The sequence below is a fragment of the Pan paniscus genome, chromosome 9 (assembly GCF_029289425.2).
Source record: "Pan paniscus chromosome 9, NHGRI_mPanPan1-v2.0_pri, whole genome shotgun sequence".
Lineage (NCBI taxonomy): Eukaryota > Metazoa > Chordata > Mammalia > Primates > Hominidae > Pan > Pan paniscus.
The window spans coordinates 59,319,112-59,340,567 of record NC_073258.2 but is presented as its reverse complement, the minus strand read 5'-3'; the positions used below and the strand labels follow the sequence as shown (position 1 = coordinate 59,340,567).

Here is a 21,456-nt window from a genome sequence, read left to right as displayed (position 1 = left end):
CCATCCAGTGGCTCACCTGCAACGGCTAAGACAAGAGCCAGATGAGGGGACAGCTCAAGAGGAGTTCAAATGATTTCAAGTAACAAAGCTTTAAATTGAATGTCTTACATGTCGGCACTCAACTTCAACACACTTTTCAGTCGAAGATAGATATAGACAGATATTGAGCTCACTGTAATATAAGATAAAAAGTGATGAATGCTTCTATTATAGAAAGAACAGAGAGCAAGTGATTCCTGACTTACAAGTCAGCGCTTGTATTTGCAACTCTGTCCCCAATTAGCTGTTTGATCTTACACAAGGCACTTAACCTCTCTGAACCTCAATTTCCTCTTCTGCCAAAAGAGGATCATAATGCTTGCCCTGCTTATGAGATAAGATTAATGCGTAGGTTAAAACAGAGGCAAAAGCACATTGGAAAGCTAAAAGCACTCCACATGTATAAGGTGGCTATTAAAATTTTAAATGAATGTTTTAAGGAAGGAAAATTTATATTCTCTGAACAAAAACATATAAACAAAAAATCTATTAGCAATCAGCAATGGGCTCTGCTTGTAGGAATATTACTATTCTCAGTCTAACAACATGCAAGTTTAACAAACAGCTGTTATTCTAATTAGAGTAGGCTGGCTTATTAAGGGTGTGTATACACACACATAAACACACACTCAAGCATTGACCTTGAAATCAAAAGAGCAAACATAAGTTTTTTTGGGCACCTAAAAAAGCTCCATAAGCTTTGTTTGGTTGCTCTCAAAGCCCCTAATAAACACAGTAGCTTGAAAATAAACAGCATCCAAATTTGAAAGCAGAAATATTTTTGTAGTCTTGTGTTGTCTGAGTGCTGTTGGAGAAATTCGGATTAATAAATTTGGGGGTCCTTAGTGGAGTTCTAGAACAGGGCTGTAAAGGAGGGCTTTAATAGTGTTTGAGTACCTGATGTACCAGCAGCCAGACCAATACTGAGCTGACCCATTGAGTAGAATAACAAAGAAAACAAATTAGATCTGAAAGTCATGAGCTGGACACAAACTGTCCTCACCTGAATTCTACTTTGCTAATGCCCTCCTCTTTTGTTTAGTGTGTTGTCTGCCCATCACCTGCCAAGCCAAAGGACACCTGGCTTCTAGTTTACCCACACTGCATGTAAGACCCTGGGCAAGTCACGTTTCCTCTCTGGGCTTCAGTTACCTTGCCTTTGTTCCCTTTCCGTAAATAAAATTGCAGATATCCCCATAATCATAGCAACCTGATGAGATGGGGTCACTTCCAATACTTCTGTGTTTTAGTCTCACTTCTAGGAGTCTCTCTCTTTCCTCTACCCCTTGACAAAACAATATATCCCTGACACTAGTGTTTCCTTAGATTTTTCTAGACTTACTTTGAGATAACAAGACTAGGAGACCAGCCTTTCTCCCTGAGCTTCCAATCTATCATGAAACCTTGCTGATGTGCTTCTTATATTCGCTGTCCCAGTATTACACCCTAATTGGTTCCTGAGGTGATTCTCCAGGGGAAGGAGACTTATCTTCATATGACTTCCTAACAAGGTGTCTAATTAATACCTTTGAAAGTTTCTCTTTAATTTCAAACTTCCAAAGCCCCATCCCTCAGCAAGGTCTGATGGAGCTGGCTCCTAGTCTTGCGTTCTTCCTGCCTTGTACCAAAAGAAATGTACTTCTTTGAAGGTTTCCTATATCTCAATTGGGAGTTTTGTCAGGGGTTTTACACAATGCCACCATAGCCAGCTATGAACTGATCCCCAAAGGAGGCTTTTTATAAGCATAAGCTTTTGCTCCCCATTGCCAAAACATGCTGTAATTGATGACTTCGAAAGTTCATCATTTGGCAGAAGTAGAGAATGGTGCAGGTGGGGAGTCATAAGATAAAATGTTGGAGAGGCCAATGTGGGCGGGCTGTGAACAGACTTCCACCAGGCAAGCTGAGCAAATTCTTGATGGTAACCAACCCCTCCACCATAGCACTAGTTCTCAAACTTCAGTGTGTGTAAGAATTTATCCAGAGAACTTGTTTAAAATGTGAATAGCAGTGCCCCACCTCCATAGATTGATGCAGATGCAGTACATCCGCCATGGGAGCAGTATCTACATTATGAACAGGCATACCAGGGGATTTCCAAACAGTTAATCTCCAAAAATTGTGGCAACAATGCCTTGGGATTGGGACCTCTAGACCTCCCTGCCCCTCTGTGTGTCCTGCCATAAACTAAAGTAAAATAATAAAGACATGTTCTTGCAAAGCATGATTTCTCCAAAGTCCTATCAGTGCCTTTCTTCCTCATGGGAGACCCAAGATAGGGTGAATGTGATGTCTCCCTGTCTTATCAATTTTAAAAACCTAGATACAGAAAGGACTCTGGAGCTTCTTGGTGGCAAAACAATGACTTGGACCAGGTCAATGCTCAGTTGACTGAACCTATCTGGAATATGGCGCTAGACAAAAGGACCCCAGGGCAGTGGTTCTCAATCTTCACTGCACATTAGAATCACCTGGGAAGCAACTCGTAAGGCCCAGATTATACCCCTTAACAATTGAATCAGAATGCCTGAGTGTAGGAGCCGAACACCAGTAATTTTCATAAATTCCCTGGTGATTATAACATGTAGCAGATTTGAGAACCATACCGGAAGGCTTGTCTTTTGAAGGCCTTACCTTTCGCCAGGTGTCGTAGGTAGACGTTCCAGGAAAATAGGTTCACTGTTCTCATAAATCTGGAGATCACTGCATACTATATTCTTCACATGGAAAATCACATTATATATTAGCATATTAAAGGATCTACAAAATCCTATAATTAAGAAACCTTGGCAAACTAATACAGGAACAGAAAAACAAATACCACATATTCTCACTTATAAGTGGGAGCTAAATGATAAGAATACATGAACATATAGAGAGGACCAACACACACTGGAGACTGTTGGAGGGTGGAAGGTGGGAGGAGGGAGAGGATCAGGAAAAACAACTAATGGGTTGTTACCCATTAAGATTAATATCTGGGTGATGAAATAATCTGTACAACAAACCCCCATGACACAAGTTTATCTTTGTAACAAACCTGTACATGTACCCCTGAACTTAAAAGTTAAAGAAAAAGAAAAATAAAAAAAGAAACCTCATCAACTTTTTCCTAACCCACCATTTCCCAAAAGAATTTGAGCACAGAACTTCTTTTTCATTAGCGTCATACAGAACTAGAGTTCTAAGGAAAGGATGCTCCTTAGGCAGTACAGCTCTAAAGAGGCTCAGAAACTGTCCAAATGCCAAATAGCAAAGTAGTAATTGTTCCAAGAAACAGCATCTCCTGATGACTTCATCTCAGGATCTGGCTCCTTGAAGTCTCTGACTGGCTCCCCCAGGAGCAATCACTCCTACTGGGAAAAGAATTAGAAGGGAGTCTGGGGGAGCAACATAATTCCAGGCGGATCCCTCAGGAATATGGAAGAGGAAACCACCTTGCCCTTTAAAGAATGTCTCTCTCTTTGATTGTGAAGTGGATCCAATGGCTGACCCCCTGCAGTTCTACTATATAATTACAGCAACCCTCTTATTGCTACCCCATATGAAATAGACTGTGAGGCCATCAAGGCCCTGCTTTCAGGAAGCCGTAGTCAAACTTAAAACAACTGGCTTATTTAAATGACTTCATTGAATCATTCTATAATGCATACATAGGCTAAAACATTACATTGTACCCTATAAATAAGTAAACACAATTATTATTTGTCAATTAATTTTTTTAATTAAAAAACACTATCAGAATGATTATTAAGATGGTTCAGTCACTGTTTGGCCAGTCCCAGAAGAGAAGCAAAATGAACCTCAGAGTATAGATAAAAATTTCATATATTGTGAGTATTAGAGCCTATAAAACTGAAGTAAAAGAGGTTTAGAGATTTTTTTTCTAAGAGCTATAGATCTGAGCAGAATTTGGAAAGGAAAATCCCACAGGAAAATCCAACAGCAAAGACCAACTTAGCTGCTTACTGTATGCCAATTCACTCTTCTAAGAGATGACAGATGATGATAAATCAGATGATAGATATAGTTGATAGTAGATAGATAGATTCATAGATATATGATTAGGTAGACAGCTGATAGATGATAAATGGATGATAGATAATAAATAGGTAGATGATAGAAAATAGATGATAGAGATAGATGATAGATAGATAGATAGACAGATAGATAGATTCATTTAATCCACAAAACAATTCCATGAACGAGGTACCATTATTATCTTCATTTTAAGGAGATGAGAAAATTTAGGCACAGATTGTTGAAGTGGACCACCAATAATCCCACAGTAAGTGGTAGAGCTAGAGTTTAACCCAAGTGGTCTGTCTCCAGAAGGCGCACTCCTAATTCCTGTAGTATATTGCAAACTCTCATGAAGATGTCTCCGAATTCCACATTTGGGAATAATTGAGGGGTTCTTCCTTCTATGTCTGTACCTTCTAGCTATGTAGCTTCTAGCTTTTCAGAAAGAAGGGAACTCAGCTAACAGATGAGACCTAAGTCTCAAAGTGAATAGATTGTGGTAGAAAATTCTTGGGGCACTTGACCAGGCCCTCGCTCCTTCTACGAAGTATCACCATGGCCACTGGTGAAGGGCTGGCCTTACCTTTCTAGCCATAGCCGACTGGACCATAAAAAGACCCAAGATGAGTTTATTTCAAGGGATAATCCTCTCTTCTTCCAAAAAGATCTTTTCCTGAACTACTTTAAGTGTTTCTTATAGCCAAGAAGTCATGACTTGTGGCCTGGAGGAACCAGGAAGTATGTAAGGAGAACATATCTTCAGCTCTTGCCCTGAAATTCATCTTCACGATCTTTCTCCATCCAGACTTAGGTGGATCTCATGCCAATTCAAGGCTGAGTAACACCTAGTGCCTATAAATTTGCTTTAGAAGGACTTTGGAAGGACTTATCCTACTGCAAACATTCCCCTCTCAATTCATCATTGCTATCCCTGCCCTCACTTTACATATTGTAGAACTGTGGAATTTTTTTTAGGCTCTCATAAGATGCTGGAACTGAAGGGGAAATTAGAGGTCAAATAACCCAGGCTTTTCAATCGACAGATGAACAGGCTGAGGCTTCCAAATAGGAAGATGTTTAATGATTACATCAGTAGTTAATTTGATTCCCTGTCTGTGACATTTTAATGCCAAACTTGTTAATCAGCACTTTACCCAGTGGTCCCTTATTGCTCTTAAATATAGAAGGGGCCTCAAATAAAGATGACCAAATAATTAAGTGCATTAATCTTAATTCATTTCTATGCATATCTATGCTTCCTCCAAATCCTCTCAGAGGTGTGCAATCCTGAGGTAAGTGTCCTCCATTGCTTCCCTTATAAGTTTTCTCTAAGTGTTTTCAGAGCCTTTATGTCTGAATTTTCCAGAATGATGAAGCCAGAAAGAACTCTGGAATCCAGTGCATCTTCTCATTTTACAGATGTGGAGAATGAAATCCCTAAGAAAGAATGACTTACAGTCCCTGGGTTTCTGCCCAGCAGGTAACATGGCTTGAACCCATAGATGAATTCACTACATGATTCTCAAAACAAGGTGAGGGCAGGAAGGGATGCAGCTAAGTCTCAAGCACAACTGTGATGAACAACTCCCATGACACCAAGAATTTCTCTATTGTCCATAATTGTTTCTGACTCAATGTTCTTTTCTTCAACAAAGTAGAAAAAAATACCCACTAGTTGTTTCTACTATTCACATGTTCTAGCTTTTTTGCCATAAAGAAGATGAAAAGTCACATTTTTAGGTTCCAACTTTGAAAAAATCCCAAGGAAGAACCCAGATGTTATGTGGCAAAAAAATGGGGTACCAGGATTGGCCCAATGTCAATCAGTTTCCAGTCAGTGAAGACCAGGAAGATGAGATCTACAGGGAGATAGAGTACTTGCGTGACCCATATGATTAGAGTAAAGAATGGAGCATTTCCCAGATAAGAGAGAATGCTATTCTGTGAACACAAAAGAACAGATTTTTACCACACAATGGTAAGAAGAATCAGAGAAATTCCCACTGCACCTGTGCTTCAGGGAACCCCACAGAGATGTTGGCTGAGCAGTGGCTGAGGGAGGCAACAGGTGGCAGAGTGAAAAGCATGTCGTCCACTAGAGTCTAAACAGTTTCTGTTTACATCCTATCTGCCATGAACAAGGCATTGGGAAGACAATGGCTGCTTGATAATTTTTTAAGCTTAAGCCTGACGTCTAGGGCCAATGTAAGATGCAGAAAGTTTGTCTCTGGCCACTCCATCTTCCTTGGCCTTAGCCATTCCCATAATTCTCAGTTTCCAGGTTCTCAAGTGCTCTCTCTCCATCTTAACCCATGCTCTGAGACAGGTCTCAGACATCTCCCTCTGAAGGAGATGACTGCCAATGCTTTATGTGAAATCTCTTCTCAAATAATTTAAAACTTAACAGGGCTAAAGCCTAGATAGAAAGAATCTGAGACCACAGAGGGACTCATAATTCTCTTAATCAACCTGCTCCCCCATTTTTCAGATGGAGAAATTGAGATACAGAACAAGGAAGTTGTTTTATGGAAGGACACTCAGCTGATCAGGGACCATCACCACCCAACATTTCCTATCATATCCTATAGTCTCCAAGAAAAGGTCAGGCCAACTAATTTAAAGCAAAGGAAATTTAAACAAAAAATAGGGATTTAAGATGGACTCAGGTCATTCTTGGCTACTCAAAAATCATGCTATATTGCTCATATCCACTGCAACCAAAATAAAGTAATATCTGCCAACTCGCACTTACCAGGTAAGAGCTGTGGCTTTTCTTCTCCCCATCTTGTACCAAGTAGTGTGGTCCCCAGAATATCTCATTCATGTTTGGGGCAGAAAATGGTGGGAGGCCCTCCTGAAGCCCACTAGAAAGGTCATGCTACCAACAAGTCCCTTCTTTGACAGCTCCTGAGGACCTGGCTCCTGATAGTGAAGGTCTGCTTGAAGGGCACCCTATGTTGGCAGACACTTGAGAAAGGTAATGGGAGGAGCTGGCCTGAGCGCCTGGTGTGAGACCAGGCAGGATGCAGATGGGCGCTACCATTGCTATTCCCTTGTGAGCTGGATGTCCAAGGTTTCTCTTCGGAAGACCTTGTTATTCTCCTTTTAGGTACTATAGCCACATTCAAAACATCCCAGTAGATGGTGTTTCCTGGTTTGAGTAACCTGGATTTCCCTTAAGCAGATTTCCAAAAGCAGATTTTTTCAAGCTTTATTGAGGTATAATTGCTATACAAAAAAAATACAGTTATTTAATATACATTTTGGTGAGTTTGGACATACACATATCATATATCTGTCATCTCCAAAAATTTTCTAATGTTCTTTTGTGGGTTTTCTTTTTTGTTGTTTTCTGGGTTTGTGATTTTTGGTTTGGTTGCTTGATTGGTCTTTTGGTGGTAAGACTATTTAGCATGAGATCTATCCTTTTAACATGTTTTAAAGTATTCAATATATTGTTAACTATAGATATTATGTTGTACAACAGGTGGCCAGAACTTATTCATCTTGCATAACTGAAACTTTATGCTGATTGAACAATTCCCCTATTTCTTCCTCTCCCCAGCTGAGGCAATCACCATGCAACTCTCTGCTTCTATGAGCTTGACTTAGGTTGGTGCAAAAGGTATTGTGGTTTTGCCATTGAAAGTAATGGCAAAAACTGCAATTCCTTTTGCACCAGCATAATATTTTTGGACACCTCATGTAAGTAAAATCATGCAATATTTGTCCTTCTGTGACTTGCTTATTTAACTTAGCATAACATCCTCTAGGTTAATCCATGTTGTCAAAAATGGTAGGATTTCCCTTCCAGAATTAAAATAACTGAACAAAAAGAACCACAGGTTTTTTATTTGGATGAGTTCAACACAAGGTATAGCAGAATGTAAGGAAATATTCACACCCATTTACAATCAGGTAACTTCCCTATTGTCAACTTTTCTTAAAAATGTCGTAATTGAACCCCGACTCATCTTCCATACCTAAATGGAAAGCATTTTTTAACTTTTCCTGAGCTCTATTTATAGACTAAAAAGTAGATGATGTTCCATATACAACATGGGGTTTCATGACCACTAGTTCCTACAGCCTTTTCACTTAGCCCTTCCTTCTTGAACATAAATCTGCAGATACTTGTTTAGAATTTAATCAGAAGGAGGCATTAATTTTTTTTCTTCTACCCGGCAACTTATTCTCTTAGTAGCCCCTTTCCATTCATCGTGTACTTCCTGACTTCTGGTAGATTCTAAGACAGCAAATAATTCCTTAGTATACTGCTTTTATTCACACAGACACAACCAAGAGGGAATTTCATATCACTGATTCAAGCTTTCCAACATTTCTTTAACATTTTTTACACAACCTGTAACACAATTGACACATATACTATTTATTAATCATCCCCCTTAGTGAAGCTATAAATTTTAAGCCTGGGTTTTCACAACCAGACAAAACACTATTAAAGGGATAAAATATTTCTTGTGAAAATTACAATATGTACTTTAAAATATTCTGTCTTCTAGAATAAATATAATGTCTTTAAAGATTCAGATGTGTTTTATTTTACTATAAGCCACCTTCCATTGAATATCCTTTGGCTACCTGCATGCTGAGTCTCCCACCTTTCACATATCTTCTTCCCATTTAAAGTCCTGTAACTGGAATTCCGTGTTTCACACAGCATTTTTGTCTGGCTGAGTTTAAAATCATCCTAGGTTTGTAAGATACTGTCACCCTCTCCCCACCTTTCCCCTTCCACAATTGTTTATATCAATCACATACAGGGTACCCTGGATATTTTTTGTTGTTGTTGTTTTGGTTTTGGATTTTTTTTTTTTTTTTTTTTTTTAGTAATCCAGGAGACAGGAAAAGAAGTTTGAGTTCCAGGTATAAAAATTTGTTTAAATGAAAAAAAATTAATAGATGGGGCCTGTTCTCTTCCAGTGCCTTGGGTTTGATTGAGACAAGTCCCCTGTGATTAGAGAAGTAAAGATTAAGAACAGACAGATTTTGTGAGGCTTTGGATGCAGGCTGAGCTGCTGCAGAGCGCAGGGACCCAGGATAGGCGAGGACCACCCTCCTGCCTATCGCCATGTGGAATGCAGCAATGTTCTGCCTCCCTGAAGGAAAAAGCTTTCAGAACACAGAGAGTCAATGTCTATGATACAGACACTGAAGATGCCATTATGGGCAGTGGGAATGGTATAACTTTGCTAAGTGGATTTTTAGTCATGCCATATGACGAGAGAGAACTGTAATAGGTAGGAAGACAAAGAACAGGGCATATATCCAGAGGTGATAGCAATTGACAGACATGTTATTGTAGGCATTGTTAAAAGTTTGTGTGAGGCCTTCTTGAGAACTACTACCAGAATATTAAGGCATACCTTGAGTAGGGTCAGCTTTGCTAATTGGATCATCAAACGACCATAGTTTGATCATTAAAAATAAATGTAATCTAAATATTGAATCCTAATTGATGATATAATTCTGAAGTGCATAGAAGTAAAGGGTACTAATGCTGATGTCCGGAACTCACCTTGAAATGAATCAAAAAAAGGTGGTTTGATGAGTGAATTGATTGATGAATAAACTCACGGATAGATTACATCTATGTAACCAAGTAAAGACAGCAAATATTAGCAATTACACAATCTCAGTACTGAGTATAGGAAACTTCCTACATATTATTTTTAACATTTCTATATGATGAAAATCTTTCATTAAAAATTTTGCAAAAAAAAATTACTCTTATAATCACAGACAGGTGAAGTGTGCCATATTTGGATTGTACAGGCTTTAATTTCAAATCCTTTTGTCACTTGTCCTGGGAATCAAAACTCCCACTCCAATCTCTTTTCAGGTTGACTTTTCCTTGTCTTCCTTCCTCTCCCTGGAGCTAAAAGTTCTGGTTCTTTTTTATACCTAGTACCATAATATATTCATTTAAACATTGAGCATGCTATAAATAATGAGCGTCCAGAATTCTGACACTACAGAGTAGGTGGTTCTCAGGATTTTCCAAGTTTGGAGATGGTTAGGACAACTTGGCTCTATTGAGAATTTTTCTCAGGGCCTCCTTCACTTCCCTGTTCCTCAGGCTGTAGATGAGGGGATTCAACATGGGGATGACCTCTGTGTAAAGCACAGACACTACCCGATTCTTCTCCGAAGACTGATCTGAGTTACCTCTCAAGTACATGAAGATGAGGGTACCAAAGAAGAGTGACACAGCAGTGAGGTGGGAGGTGCAGGTGGAGAAGGTCTTGGCCCGGCTTCCAGCAGGGATCCCCATGATGGCCACGATGATAAACAGGTAGGACACCAAGATCATCACCATGGAAGCAGGGATGACAAAAATGGCAAACACAATAATCAGCAGTTCCTGAGTGTAGCTCTCCCCACAGGTCAACTTTAACAGAGGAGGGAGGTCACAGAAAATAAAGTCAATCTCATTGGTTCCACAGAAGGAGAGAGTGAAAGCTGAGACTGTCCTCACCAAGACACTGATGAGACCAGCAACGTAAGCCCCAGCCACAAGACTCAAGCGGGCCTGCTGTGTCAGGATGGTGACATAAAGCAGGGGCTGGCACATAGCCAGGTAGCGGTCATAGGCCATGAGGGCCAAGAGGTAGCAGTCGATGGAACCAAAGAAGTTGAACAGAAAGAACTGAGCAGCACAGCGTGTGTAGAATAAAGCTGCCCCATGCTCCAGCAGCACTGCCAGCATCTGGGGGACAGTGATAGATGAGTAGCAGATGTCCATGAAAGCGAGGTGACTCAGAAGGAAATACATTGGAGCGTGGAGCTGGTGATCCATGCGGATCAGAATAATCATCTCTAAGTTCCCCAATAAGGTGATGAGATACATAAATAAAAACAAGAGGAAGAGAGGGAGTGCCCATTCAGGATATTCAGTGAATGCAATAAGGAGGAACTCAGTCACCAAGGTGAGGTTCATCTCTGCCATGACACCAGTGGTCCCTGAGACATGTAGAATGGGAAGCAAGTTAGGAAGGTGCAAATAGGATTTACCTGTATTTCTAGTTCACATTTATTGAAAATGTACTGTGGACAAAATATGCCAGGTGTGCCAGGTGCTGTGGCTCACACCTGTAATATCAGCACTTTGGAGGCGAGGCAGTGGGATCACTTGAGCCCAGGAGTTCGAGACCAGCCTGGCCAACATGGTGAAACCCCATCTCTATTAAAAATGCAAAAAAAATTAGCCATGCATGGTGGTGAGCACCTGTAATCCCAGCTACTCGGGAGAGAGGCACAAGAATCATTTGAGCCTGGGAGGTCAAAGCTCCCATCTTGGCAGTGAGCCGAGATGGCACCACTGCACTCCAGCCTGGGCAACAGAGTGAGAGCCTGTCTCTCTCTCTCTCTCTCTCTCTCTTTCTTTCTCTCTCTCTCTCTATATATATAATATATAAAATATATATTATGTATATTATATGTAAATATATATTATATATAAATATATATAATATATAAATATATATATAATATATACATATAAAATATGTCAGGTGTGATGTAGGGCTTCAGAGATGACTGATCTTAGCTTCTGCCATCAACGAAGTCCTGTGGCATAGAGTCACCTTAGCATGTTGACAAAACAGATACAGGTAAACATTCTCAGAACAGGGGTGCACATTCTCGCACCTCTATTGCTAAGTAGCTGTGTGAGCTCTGCAAGCCAGATAGCCATTCTGAGCCGAAACTTCCTTATTGCTCCACCAAGTGTTGACACATGGTCTCTTGCCTACCATTGTAATATCCGTGTCAGGACTCTATCCCTTTTTCTCCGTGACCACAACTCCTCCCTGATATCAAATCCTCTCCAACTGTCACCTGGATTAGAACAACATCCGTGGAACTAATTATTCTCCTTGTCTATATATTTGCTTCTTCCAAATTCTTCCTCCTCACTGTGGTCAGAGTGATCATTCTAAGACATTAATTTGATCACATCTGATTCCCCTGTTAAAAATCATGCCACGGTGCCCATCATGGAAAGGATATTTTTGGAGAGTCCTTGTGATAATTTAACGCATCCATATAATTTGTAAAGATCAAATCAGAGTAACTAGATGTCCATCACCTTAAATATTTGTCTTTTTAAAGTTCGAAATACGCAAATTATTTGCCTGTATTTTGAAATATGCAATAGATTACTGTAATCTAGGATGGGATAATATTTTGACTCCTCCACATGTTGGAAATGCCTCTGTGAGATCTCCTCTGCTTATTTCTTCATGTTCCTTTCTTGCTTCTAAATCCTGATACCCACAGCCACACTTCACCCTCTCACGCTTCTCTCCAGATGTATTGAATTATTGGCAGCTTCTCTAATCTCCCCCAGGTTCTCCTACATCTCTGCACTTTCAACAGGACAAACCCCTTCTGCCTAGAACACCTTCTCTTTCGCATCCTCCAAGTCCTTGCCAACTCTTACCCTACCTTCAAACCTCAACCCAGATCGCACTTTCTACAGGAAAGTTCTCTCCTGTCTGCCTTCCCTGGTCAGAGCACGTGCTCCTGGAGCTCAGCACATGGTAAAGGTTTAATATTTTCTCATGGAATAAAGTTACCAAATAATATATGAGGCACCTTGCAAGGGGAAATGTGCTATACACATGTTCAATGAATTACTTTTATTTTTGTGAAAGTGTTTAAAAACAGAAAATGCCCGAAGTCTAAGAACTCACTAAAATTGATCAACAGTCACGAAGCCCATAAGCCATTCTTGGGTTTATACTTTTTTCCTCAACCTAACAATGTGCTTACTTAGCATAAAGCTATTACCTTCATTAGAGCCTCTTCATTTACCAAAAATGCTTTTATAAGAACTGATATTGTCCTTAATAATAAAAAACAGATAAACACTATTCTAAATTATTTATATATTAACTCATTTAATCCCCACAACCACTACATGAGGTAGGAACTTTTCTTATTCTCATTTTACAGATAAAGAAACTGAGAAAGAAAGGGCTTAAGTATCATTCCCAAGGCTGCACAGCTCAGAAGTGGTGGAATGGCCATTAGAAACAAAACTGTACACAGAATCTCTGTTTAGTTTATAACAAGATTTTACTGCATCACCTGATTATTCCAACAGCCTCTACTCAGAAGGTGTCCACCATTAATTAAACAAACATAAATACCAGCTCTGCAGTCTATTAATATCTGAAGACTGATAGAGGCTTTTGAGCTAACAGTAAGTTCTTTGGCAGAGTTGTAGTGCAACAGGATAGAAAGGACATTGGATCACCTTTAAAGCATAAGACTTTGGCAGCTATGCTTGTGTCAGACTGACCTATTGGGAAAAAAATGATAATTAAAGGAAATTGGATCTGGTGATCTGAATGGAGCAGGAACCAAGAAAACCAGGTCAGTTTCTTCACCTGAATTCCACATCTTTACCTGGCAGGTCCTCTTCTCTCTTTGTCCACTATTTTTCCTTAATGTCTAAAAGGTCATTTCTCACCCACTGCTTGGAGAAATCCTAAGGGTGTAGGGGCAAAAGTATTCTGCTGAGCATCAGGAAGTCTGGGTGGTTCTTGTTGCCCTCCCAGACTTGCTCAGTTATAATGCTAAGCAAATCTCCTGGAGCCACAGTGTCCTCTTCCCTCCTACATTCCTCACACACATGCACACACAATGTGTGCATCAATATGGGGACAATAATAACTTCACTGCCTGAAAGTCAGTCCCTGGACCCTACCATCCTCAAGATCCTTCTAGCCACTTCTTTTCCGCCAAAGACACCGTTTTATTCTTTGTGTTTCCAGATCTGCAAAATCTGATTAGGTTGCACTCTTCACTGGTTTTTGTTCAATTCCAGGCAGGGACAGCAGAGATTGGGGAACAGCCTCTTCCTGTGGGCTCCCAGCTCCAACACAAATCTCTTTGGAGAAGACACTAATAATTGCTACAAAAGCTCTGAGGTCTCCAATCAATGGCTAAAGTGGTCTCTAAGGAAAGGCAATTATTGCACATGTAGGTTTCTCACTAGGCACCTAGTCCCTCTCATAGGAGGAGAAAAGACTTTCTTCCCAGTCACAGTTCTCAAAGCCCTGCCATGCACCCACTGAGTGGGGTTTAAAAGGCCTGAATCCTAGTTCTGCATGGTCCTTTGAGGAGTTAGATGTATCTAACTTTAATTTCTTCCATCAGAACAATGTCAGAAGTTATGCCCATTGCCACCTTCACCACTGTGGCCATATCTGGAAGAAGAGTGCTTTGGAAGCACAGGACTTTGCTCCACATTACCCAGGAGGGCCAACTGGGTACCCTACACAGAAACTTCAGCAAGACACATCATGTCTTCTGTTTGCCCTCTCTGGGAGTCAAGTGCCTCATTAAAATATTTCCCTTTTTTTTTCTTTAAATGCAAATGAACACATGGAGAAAACAAAAGCCTGGGATGTTGCTCAGAGGAGAAATTGGCAAGTTTGTCTTATTGGCATAGCTTTTGCCAGCTCTCTACATCTTTGACACAATAGTATTGTTTTAGCCACAAATTCATAGGCATTTTGTTGAGTCATTGAATTTTGACATGTCTCAATTCAAAAAAAAAAGGAAGATAAGGAAAAACAGAATAATTGCCCTCTTTGACAATTATGATAACCAAGAGAAAATGGAACCATGTGGTACATTGACTCGTCACTGTGCTAAGAGTTCTAAAAGAGAGCAAGAGATGTGAAATGAAACAAAAAAAACGCACAATGCCTACCTATGAGGAACATGCAGCCTAATAGGTGAGATTCTTATCCATTCTATAAGATAACAAGTACTAAACTCCTAAGCAAGGAGTAGGTACAGTACTATGGGAATAGTAGTATTATGGGAATACTATTCCCTCTACTATGGGGATAGTAGTAAACAATCAAGGAGCAGGTAAGTTACTAGGGCAAGATTACTTACAGGTAGGGTAAACTGGGGAGGGCTTCCCAGAGGAGGTGGACTTTGTCAGTTCGGACAGAAGAGAGAGTGGGAGAATGATGGGCGAAACTCTTTAGGAAAGGGGGTCAGCACATATATGGGCAGGAGAGCCCAAGGGATACTCCAGGGACAGTGAGTGACACTGCTCCTGACCTTGAGACTGTCCGCTACCATCTGACTCCACTGCTTTCTCCACTGAGAAAATCTTTTGTTTGTATTTCTCTTTTCCCAGTTCCAAAATCTTCCAAATCCCTATCCTACCCAATCCACTGAGAGGCTAAAAATTTTTATATATTGTTGTGCGTAATAATCTAAATCTCCTTTTTTTTTTTTTGAGACAGAGTCTCAGTCTGTCGCCCAGGCTGGAGTGCAGTCGCATGATTTCAGGTCACTGCAACCTCTGCCTCCCAGGTTCAAGCAATTCTCATGCCTCAGCCACCCTAGTAGCTGGGATTACAGGGGTGCACCACCATGCCCAGCTAATGTTTTTATTTTTAGTAGAGTCGGGATTTCACTGTGTTGGCCAGGCTGGTCTTGAACTCCTGGGCTCAAGTAATCTGCCTGCCTCAGCCTCCCAAATTTCTGAGATTACAAGCATGAGCCACTGCGCCCGGCCTTAAATCTTTAAGCTCTAAAGAGTTTCAATTTAGACCTTGCACTGAAAGTCCTTAAATTTCATTATGAAGATATCCTTTAAGATACTTTCCTCAACAAAGGGAAAAATTTTCTCTAATAGAGAAAAATTAAGTCAAACAGCAGTAAACTTTATTTTTTTTTAACTTCTAACATACTAGATAGGGATTCAATGCTAAAAGAAGTCTGAGAAGCTGGGTTAAATGAAGTTAAACAACTATCTTTACTAGAAAAATTTTTGAAGATTTTAGTATGATAATATCCTTTATAAATCTCCAAAATGAACTGTATATTATGCAACAATTCTCAAAAGTATTTGACCATGGGGTACTTAGTTAGCTCTTGTGTTGTAATAAGCACCCCAGGTAGTAGCACACAACAATGAGCATTTATTCTCACACTCATAGGTCTGTGGCCAGACAGGATTTAGCTTATTTAGGCTGGGCTTGGGCTCGGCTAACTTGACCAAGCTGCAGCTTGATTCACAATCTGTTTCATGTGTCTCTCTTCATATTTGGGTCAGCAAGCTATGCAGGGCATATGCCTCTAAAAATGGCAGAATCACAAGCAGACAAAGCCCCATTACACAAGCACATTTTAAGTCTTTGCTTGCATCGGGTCTACTCATGTCCCACCAGACAAAGGAAGCCACATAGTCAAGCTCAACATCCCTGAGCAGGGGAGTTTATCCTACTCACAGTTGGAGAGGAGTGAAGTTTATTTTATGAACAATGATCCAATATTCCTATTGTCCATAAATACTTTTATTCTACCCTCTCAAATCACATACAAAATATACTCTTCATCACCCTAAGCTCCCCAAATCCCGACCTGTAAACTTCAACAAATTACATCAAGATCAAAGTCTAGGATCTTATGATCTCCATCAGGTCCAGGTGCAGCTCCCCTTGGTTTACAGAATTACGAACTACAAAGACAAGTCATATGTCTGCCCACAAATACCCAAAATGTATTGGTGAACAGGCAGAATAACCACAATAAATGCTCCCATTAGAAAACAGGAAGAACGGCAGGCACATGGCAACAGTGGGTCCACAGCAATTCTGAAACCCTCCTGGTAAAATGTTGCTATGCCCTCCCACCCTGGGATAGAAAATATGACTTGTTAGGAATCTGCTCCTTTGGCTGAGGGGGTGGGGTTCAGGGGGCCAGGAAGAAGCTCTCAGGTCAGAGTTCCCTGTGGCTCTTAGAAAATACCATGACACTATTCACAATAGCAAAGACTTGGAACCAACCCAAATGTCCAACAACGATAGACTGGATTAAGAAAATGTGGCACATATACACCATGGAATACTATGCAGCCATAAAAAATGATGAGTTCATGTCCTTTGTAGGGACATGGATGAAACTGGAAATCATCACTCTCAGCAAACTATCACAAGGACAAAAAACCAAACACTGCATGTTCTCACTCATAGGTGGGAATTGAACAACGAGAACACATGGACACAGGAAGGGGAACATCACACACTGGGGACTGTTGTGGGGTGGGGGGAGGGGGGAGGGATAGCATTAGGAGCTATATCTAATGCTAAATGACGAGTTAATGGGTGCAGTACACCAACATGGCACATGTATACATATGTAACAAACCTGCACATTGTGCACATGTACCCTAGAACTTAAAGTATAATAATAATAAAATAAAATAAAAAAAGAAAATACCATGACCATTATGATTTTTTCATACCCAAGAGTACTTTAATCCTAAATGTAAACAGCTTTTATTTTTTTATTTGTCCCTTCCAACCAGTAATTTTTTTTACCACTTATAGTTTACTAGACAGAAATCATTATAATTTTTGGATAAAAGTATTGGGGCATATGGGGAAAGTAGGGATAGTTAATGGGTACAAAATAATAGAATGAACAGACCTAGTATGTGATAGCACAACAGGGTGACTACAGTCACTAATAATTTAATTGTACATTTTAAAATAATTAAAACAGTATACTTTGTTTGTAACACAAAGAATAAATGGCTGAGATGATGGATACCCCATTTACCCTGACGTGATTATTATGCATTGCATGGCTGTATCAAAATATCTCATGTACCCCATAAATATATACACCTACTATGTACCCGCAACATTTTTTTAAAAAAAATCTTACAAGTATGAGTTCTGGGTCAGATTGCCTGCGTTTGAGTCCTGGCTCCATCATTTTCTGGAGCCAGGGATCTTGGGAAATATGTAAAATCTCTTGGTATTTTGACTTCCTCATCTACAAATTGGCAATAATAATACCAACCTCAAAAAGGCATGGAGAATAGTAAATAAAGAGAGAAAATAAAAACACTCTTCACTAATGTACCCTGATAGTTAGTAATCAGGATGGTGTTTCCCATACAGTTCCCAAATTTAATCATTCTTCTGCTTCCTGGTCTGAATCTACACACATTCAATGACATCGTAGAGTTTATAACAACCGTTACTTTAAGATTTCTATAAAACTTTCTGTCTAGATTTTAATGAATGTAGAACACACTAATAATAATTGTGATGACCATAGGAATAGCCAACATCCCTGTGCCCACTGAGTGCCAGGGAATATGCCATGCATTTCACATATAATTTCTCACTCAAGGACAAAATTACAAATCATTCAAACAAAATATAACATTTTTAATCATATAAGGAAATACAGGAAATATCCTCAGAGACAACAAAGCTTTCTTTGTCTGGATGGCAGTACTCATAAATCTGTTATGCAATTGTCTCCTCATTAGCTTTTCATCCCATTTTGCTCAATGTTAATGTTCTAAGGATGTTAGCCTTCCCTGTCGCTGTCATTACATAAGGGAATTTCAAGTATTTATCAATATTTTCCCCCATTAAAATATGGAATTTCTTTGTTGATATTCAGCCTCTGTCTTACATTGCTTCCCCTAGAGCTGGACTTTATGGAAAACTTCTGGCTGGAAAATTCTCTACCTCTGGGGGCCTGGTTCCATGCCTAGTTTGCATGAACACCTGCAAATGATAATGAGAGCCCAGATGGTTAGTACAACAGAGGAGGTTGTTGAGTGTTTTGCAGAGCTATGAAGGTAATTAGAACAACTTGGCTTTATTAAGACCTTTCCTAAGGGCCTCCTTTGCCTTTTTGTCCTCAGGCTATAAAATTGGAATGATCAGCCTGGCGTTCCCTACAGTCTAAAACATGGTCACGGCCCTCTCCCCTATAAGGGACTTGCCTACTGCTGCACACATAGATCAAAGTTGTAGTCTCAACAATCAACCGAACTGCAGTTCTGCATGAGGCAAAGGTAGAAAAAGGTTGAGGAATCTTTGCCTAGAGACCTGATTTGCAGGTGTTTAGATGGCCTTGCTGATGAACAAGTCAGAGAACAGGATCAAAACTAGTCTGGTCAGAATCATATACAGAGCAAAGTGAAAAATCAGCAGCTGCTGGAGGAAGCTATCACCCAATTCAGGGTCAGCAGCAATGGAGGTCACAGAGAGTGAAACCTATAGATGAAGGCACAAAAGGAGAGTGAGCAGGTGAAGTGTATACATTGGATTACATTTGTCAAACCCTCTACAATATGCAGTCACCAGCTTCTGCCAGACATCTTGAGAGTTGTGATGGTGTCATAAAGCAAGGGTTGACAGTCCCACAAAATAATCATAGACACATCTGAAAATCTATTACTATCTAGGATTTCCAAAGATCAATTTCAGTCAAATAATATTCTGAGATTTTAAGTGCTAGTTTCCCATCAATGAGTCCCAAAACCACCACCCCTCAATATTCCATGTTCCTTATAGCCCTTGTTTGACCTCCATAATTCAGAAAGCAGTGATTACTTGTCACATGCTTTTCTTTAAGTGTGGGCTTGATACATCATGGAATAAAGGAACTAATTGAACTTCTAAATAGATTTTTAATGTATATTAGTCCATTTTCATGCTGCTGATAAAGACATACCCAAGACCGGGTAATTTATAAAGAAAAAAAGTTTCATGGACACACAGTTCCACGTGGCTGGGGAGGCCTCACAATTATGGCAGAAGGTGAAAGGCACATCTTACATGGTGGCAGACAAGAGAGAGAATGAGAACCAAGCAAAAGGAGTTTCCCCTTATAAAACCATCAGATCTCATGAGACTTATGCATTACCAAGAGAACAGTATGGGGGAACCACCCCCATGACTCATTATCTCCACTGGGTCCCTCCTATAACACATGGGAATTATGGAAGCTACAATTCAAGATGAGATTTGGGTGGGGACACAGTCAAACCATATCACAATGCATTAAAGAAATGATCATTTTGACAGCAAAGCTTTTAATTGCAAGAGACACCATGTAGAAGGATGCAAGGATTTCTTTGGAATTCCTGAAAATGAATCTTAATAGCAATCGTGAAAGAAAGGAAGCAGAGAGTTTATACCATTGGGCATAAAATCTGCACTATGATAAAGAGTTGTTTTCTTCCTTGAAAAAAAATGTTATGTGTAGGCTGGAGAAGAGTTCAGAGGATATCGCAGTTAGATTGTAGATGTTGCCTGGATCCTTAAGAAGGAGTCAATGTCCCAGTACCCCCCAAACCTGAGTGAGGGGGTCTGTAAATGATACAAGTCCTCGTCTCATTTTTAGAAGCATCTGAAAAAAGGGATATTTATGCCTCACTTCCTAGGATAATTTATGGTAAGCCATCTAGAGATTCTCTGCATCCACCATGGCAGCAAAGCAACATACCAACATGGTTGATGGAGACTTCTAAGCAGAGGGACAAAGATAATTTCACAGAATCCTGACACCTCCATATTAAAAGTCACTGAGAGGGTTCAAAAACCAAAGGAGTCTGAGGGCCATAAAAAGAGAATGCAGACTGTATGTCTCTTAAAAGAGAATCCATGGCTTGATCATGGATGGCAGCAGCAGATAGGAGCAATGGCAATAAGAACCAAAGGAAAAAAAAAAAAGAAAAAAAACAGCTTTCTTTCTACAGAGAACAGTGAGAAGAGGGAAATTAGTTATACTAAATGTCCCGTCCTGATGCCAGCGTGATATGTAAAGCCCCAGAGAATTTAGATCACATCCTGGAAAAAGAGGGGAACAAAAAGGAGAAGAAGAAGGGGGATAATGAGAAAAAATTTTGAATTGACAGTTTAAATCCTGAATGTACTATGTTCAAAACTGAAAGTGAGTTGCTTTGGTTTGGAAAAGGTTCATTTTACCTTCAGTGGAAAAGATTGAATTCAGTTAAAATGAAATTTTAAGAAGTTATTTTTGTTGCACACCTGTATTAAGACTGTAAATTATAAACCTGCTACACTTCCCAGAGTTTAAAGCAAAAAATGCCACCAGGGGGAAAGAGAACCATGAAAAAGTTAAGAAGCACAAAAGATAGATATCTGCTCAATAAAAGTTCTAAGAGAATATAAAAAGAGGATGATAATATTTAAAAAGAAAAAAGGAGGAAATTTCTTTGAGCTTAAAAACAAATCTTAAGCCTTCAGATCCAAAGAGCTCACCAAGATTCTAATACCAGTACTGAACAAAACATACTTCTGGACTCAAGGATTAAAAGAATCCATTACATGTTTCTAGAGAGGATGAAAAAACAACAAAGCAAGTGACCTATATGAGAACAAGACTGCCATCAAATTTGGCATCCACTCTACTGAATACTGGAAGCCAGAGGAAAGAAAAATGTCTTTAAAAATCAGAGAAAATTATTTTGAATTTAGAATTTAATATCCAATCAACTGTCAGTCAAGTTTGTGTTAATCATACAAGACACATTGTGTGACCACAATATAAGGCACACAG

At 39.7% G+C, this 21,456-nt stretch overlaps 1 protein-coding gene across 1 annotated transcript in view; it reads right to left on the bottom strand.

The window, feature by feature from the left end:
- Nucleotides 1-8,226: 8,226 nt before the first annotated feature.
- The window catches only part of LOC100985167 (olfactory receptor 9Q1), a 153,402-nt gene continuing 140,172 nt past the window's right edge, over nt 8,227-21,456 (bottom strand). Inside the window, exon 3 of the mRNA XM_003826388.4 lies at nt 8,227-11,046. Within this exon, the coding sequence (XP_003826436.3) occupies nt 10,100-11,032 (933 nt within the window). The 5' untranslated portion in view covers nt 11,033-11,046 and the 3' untranslated portion in view covers nt 8,227-10,099. The remainder of the gene's footprint in view (nt 11,047-21,456) is intronic.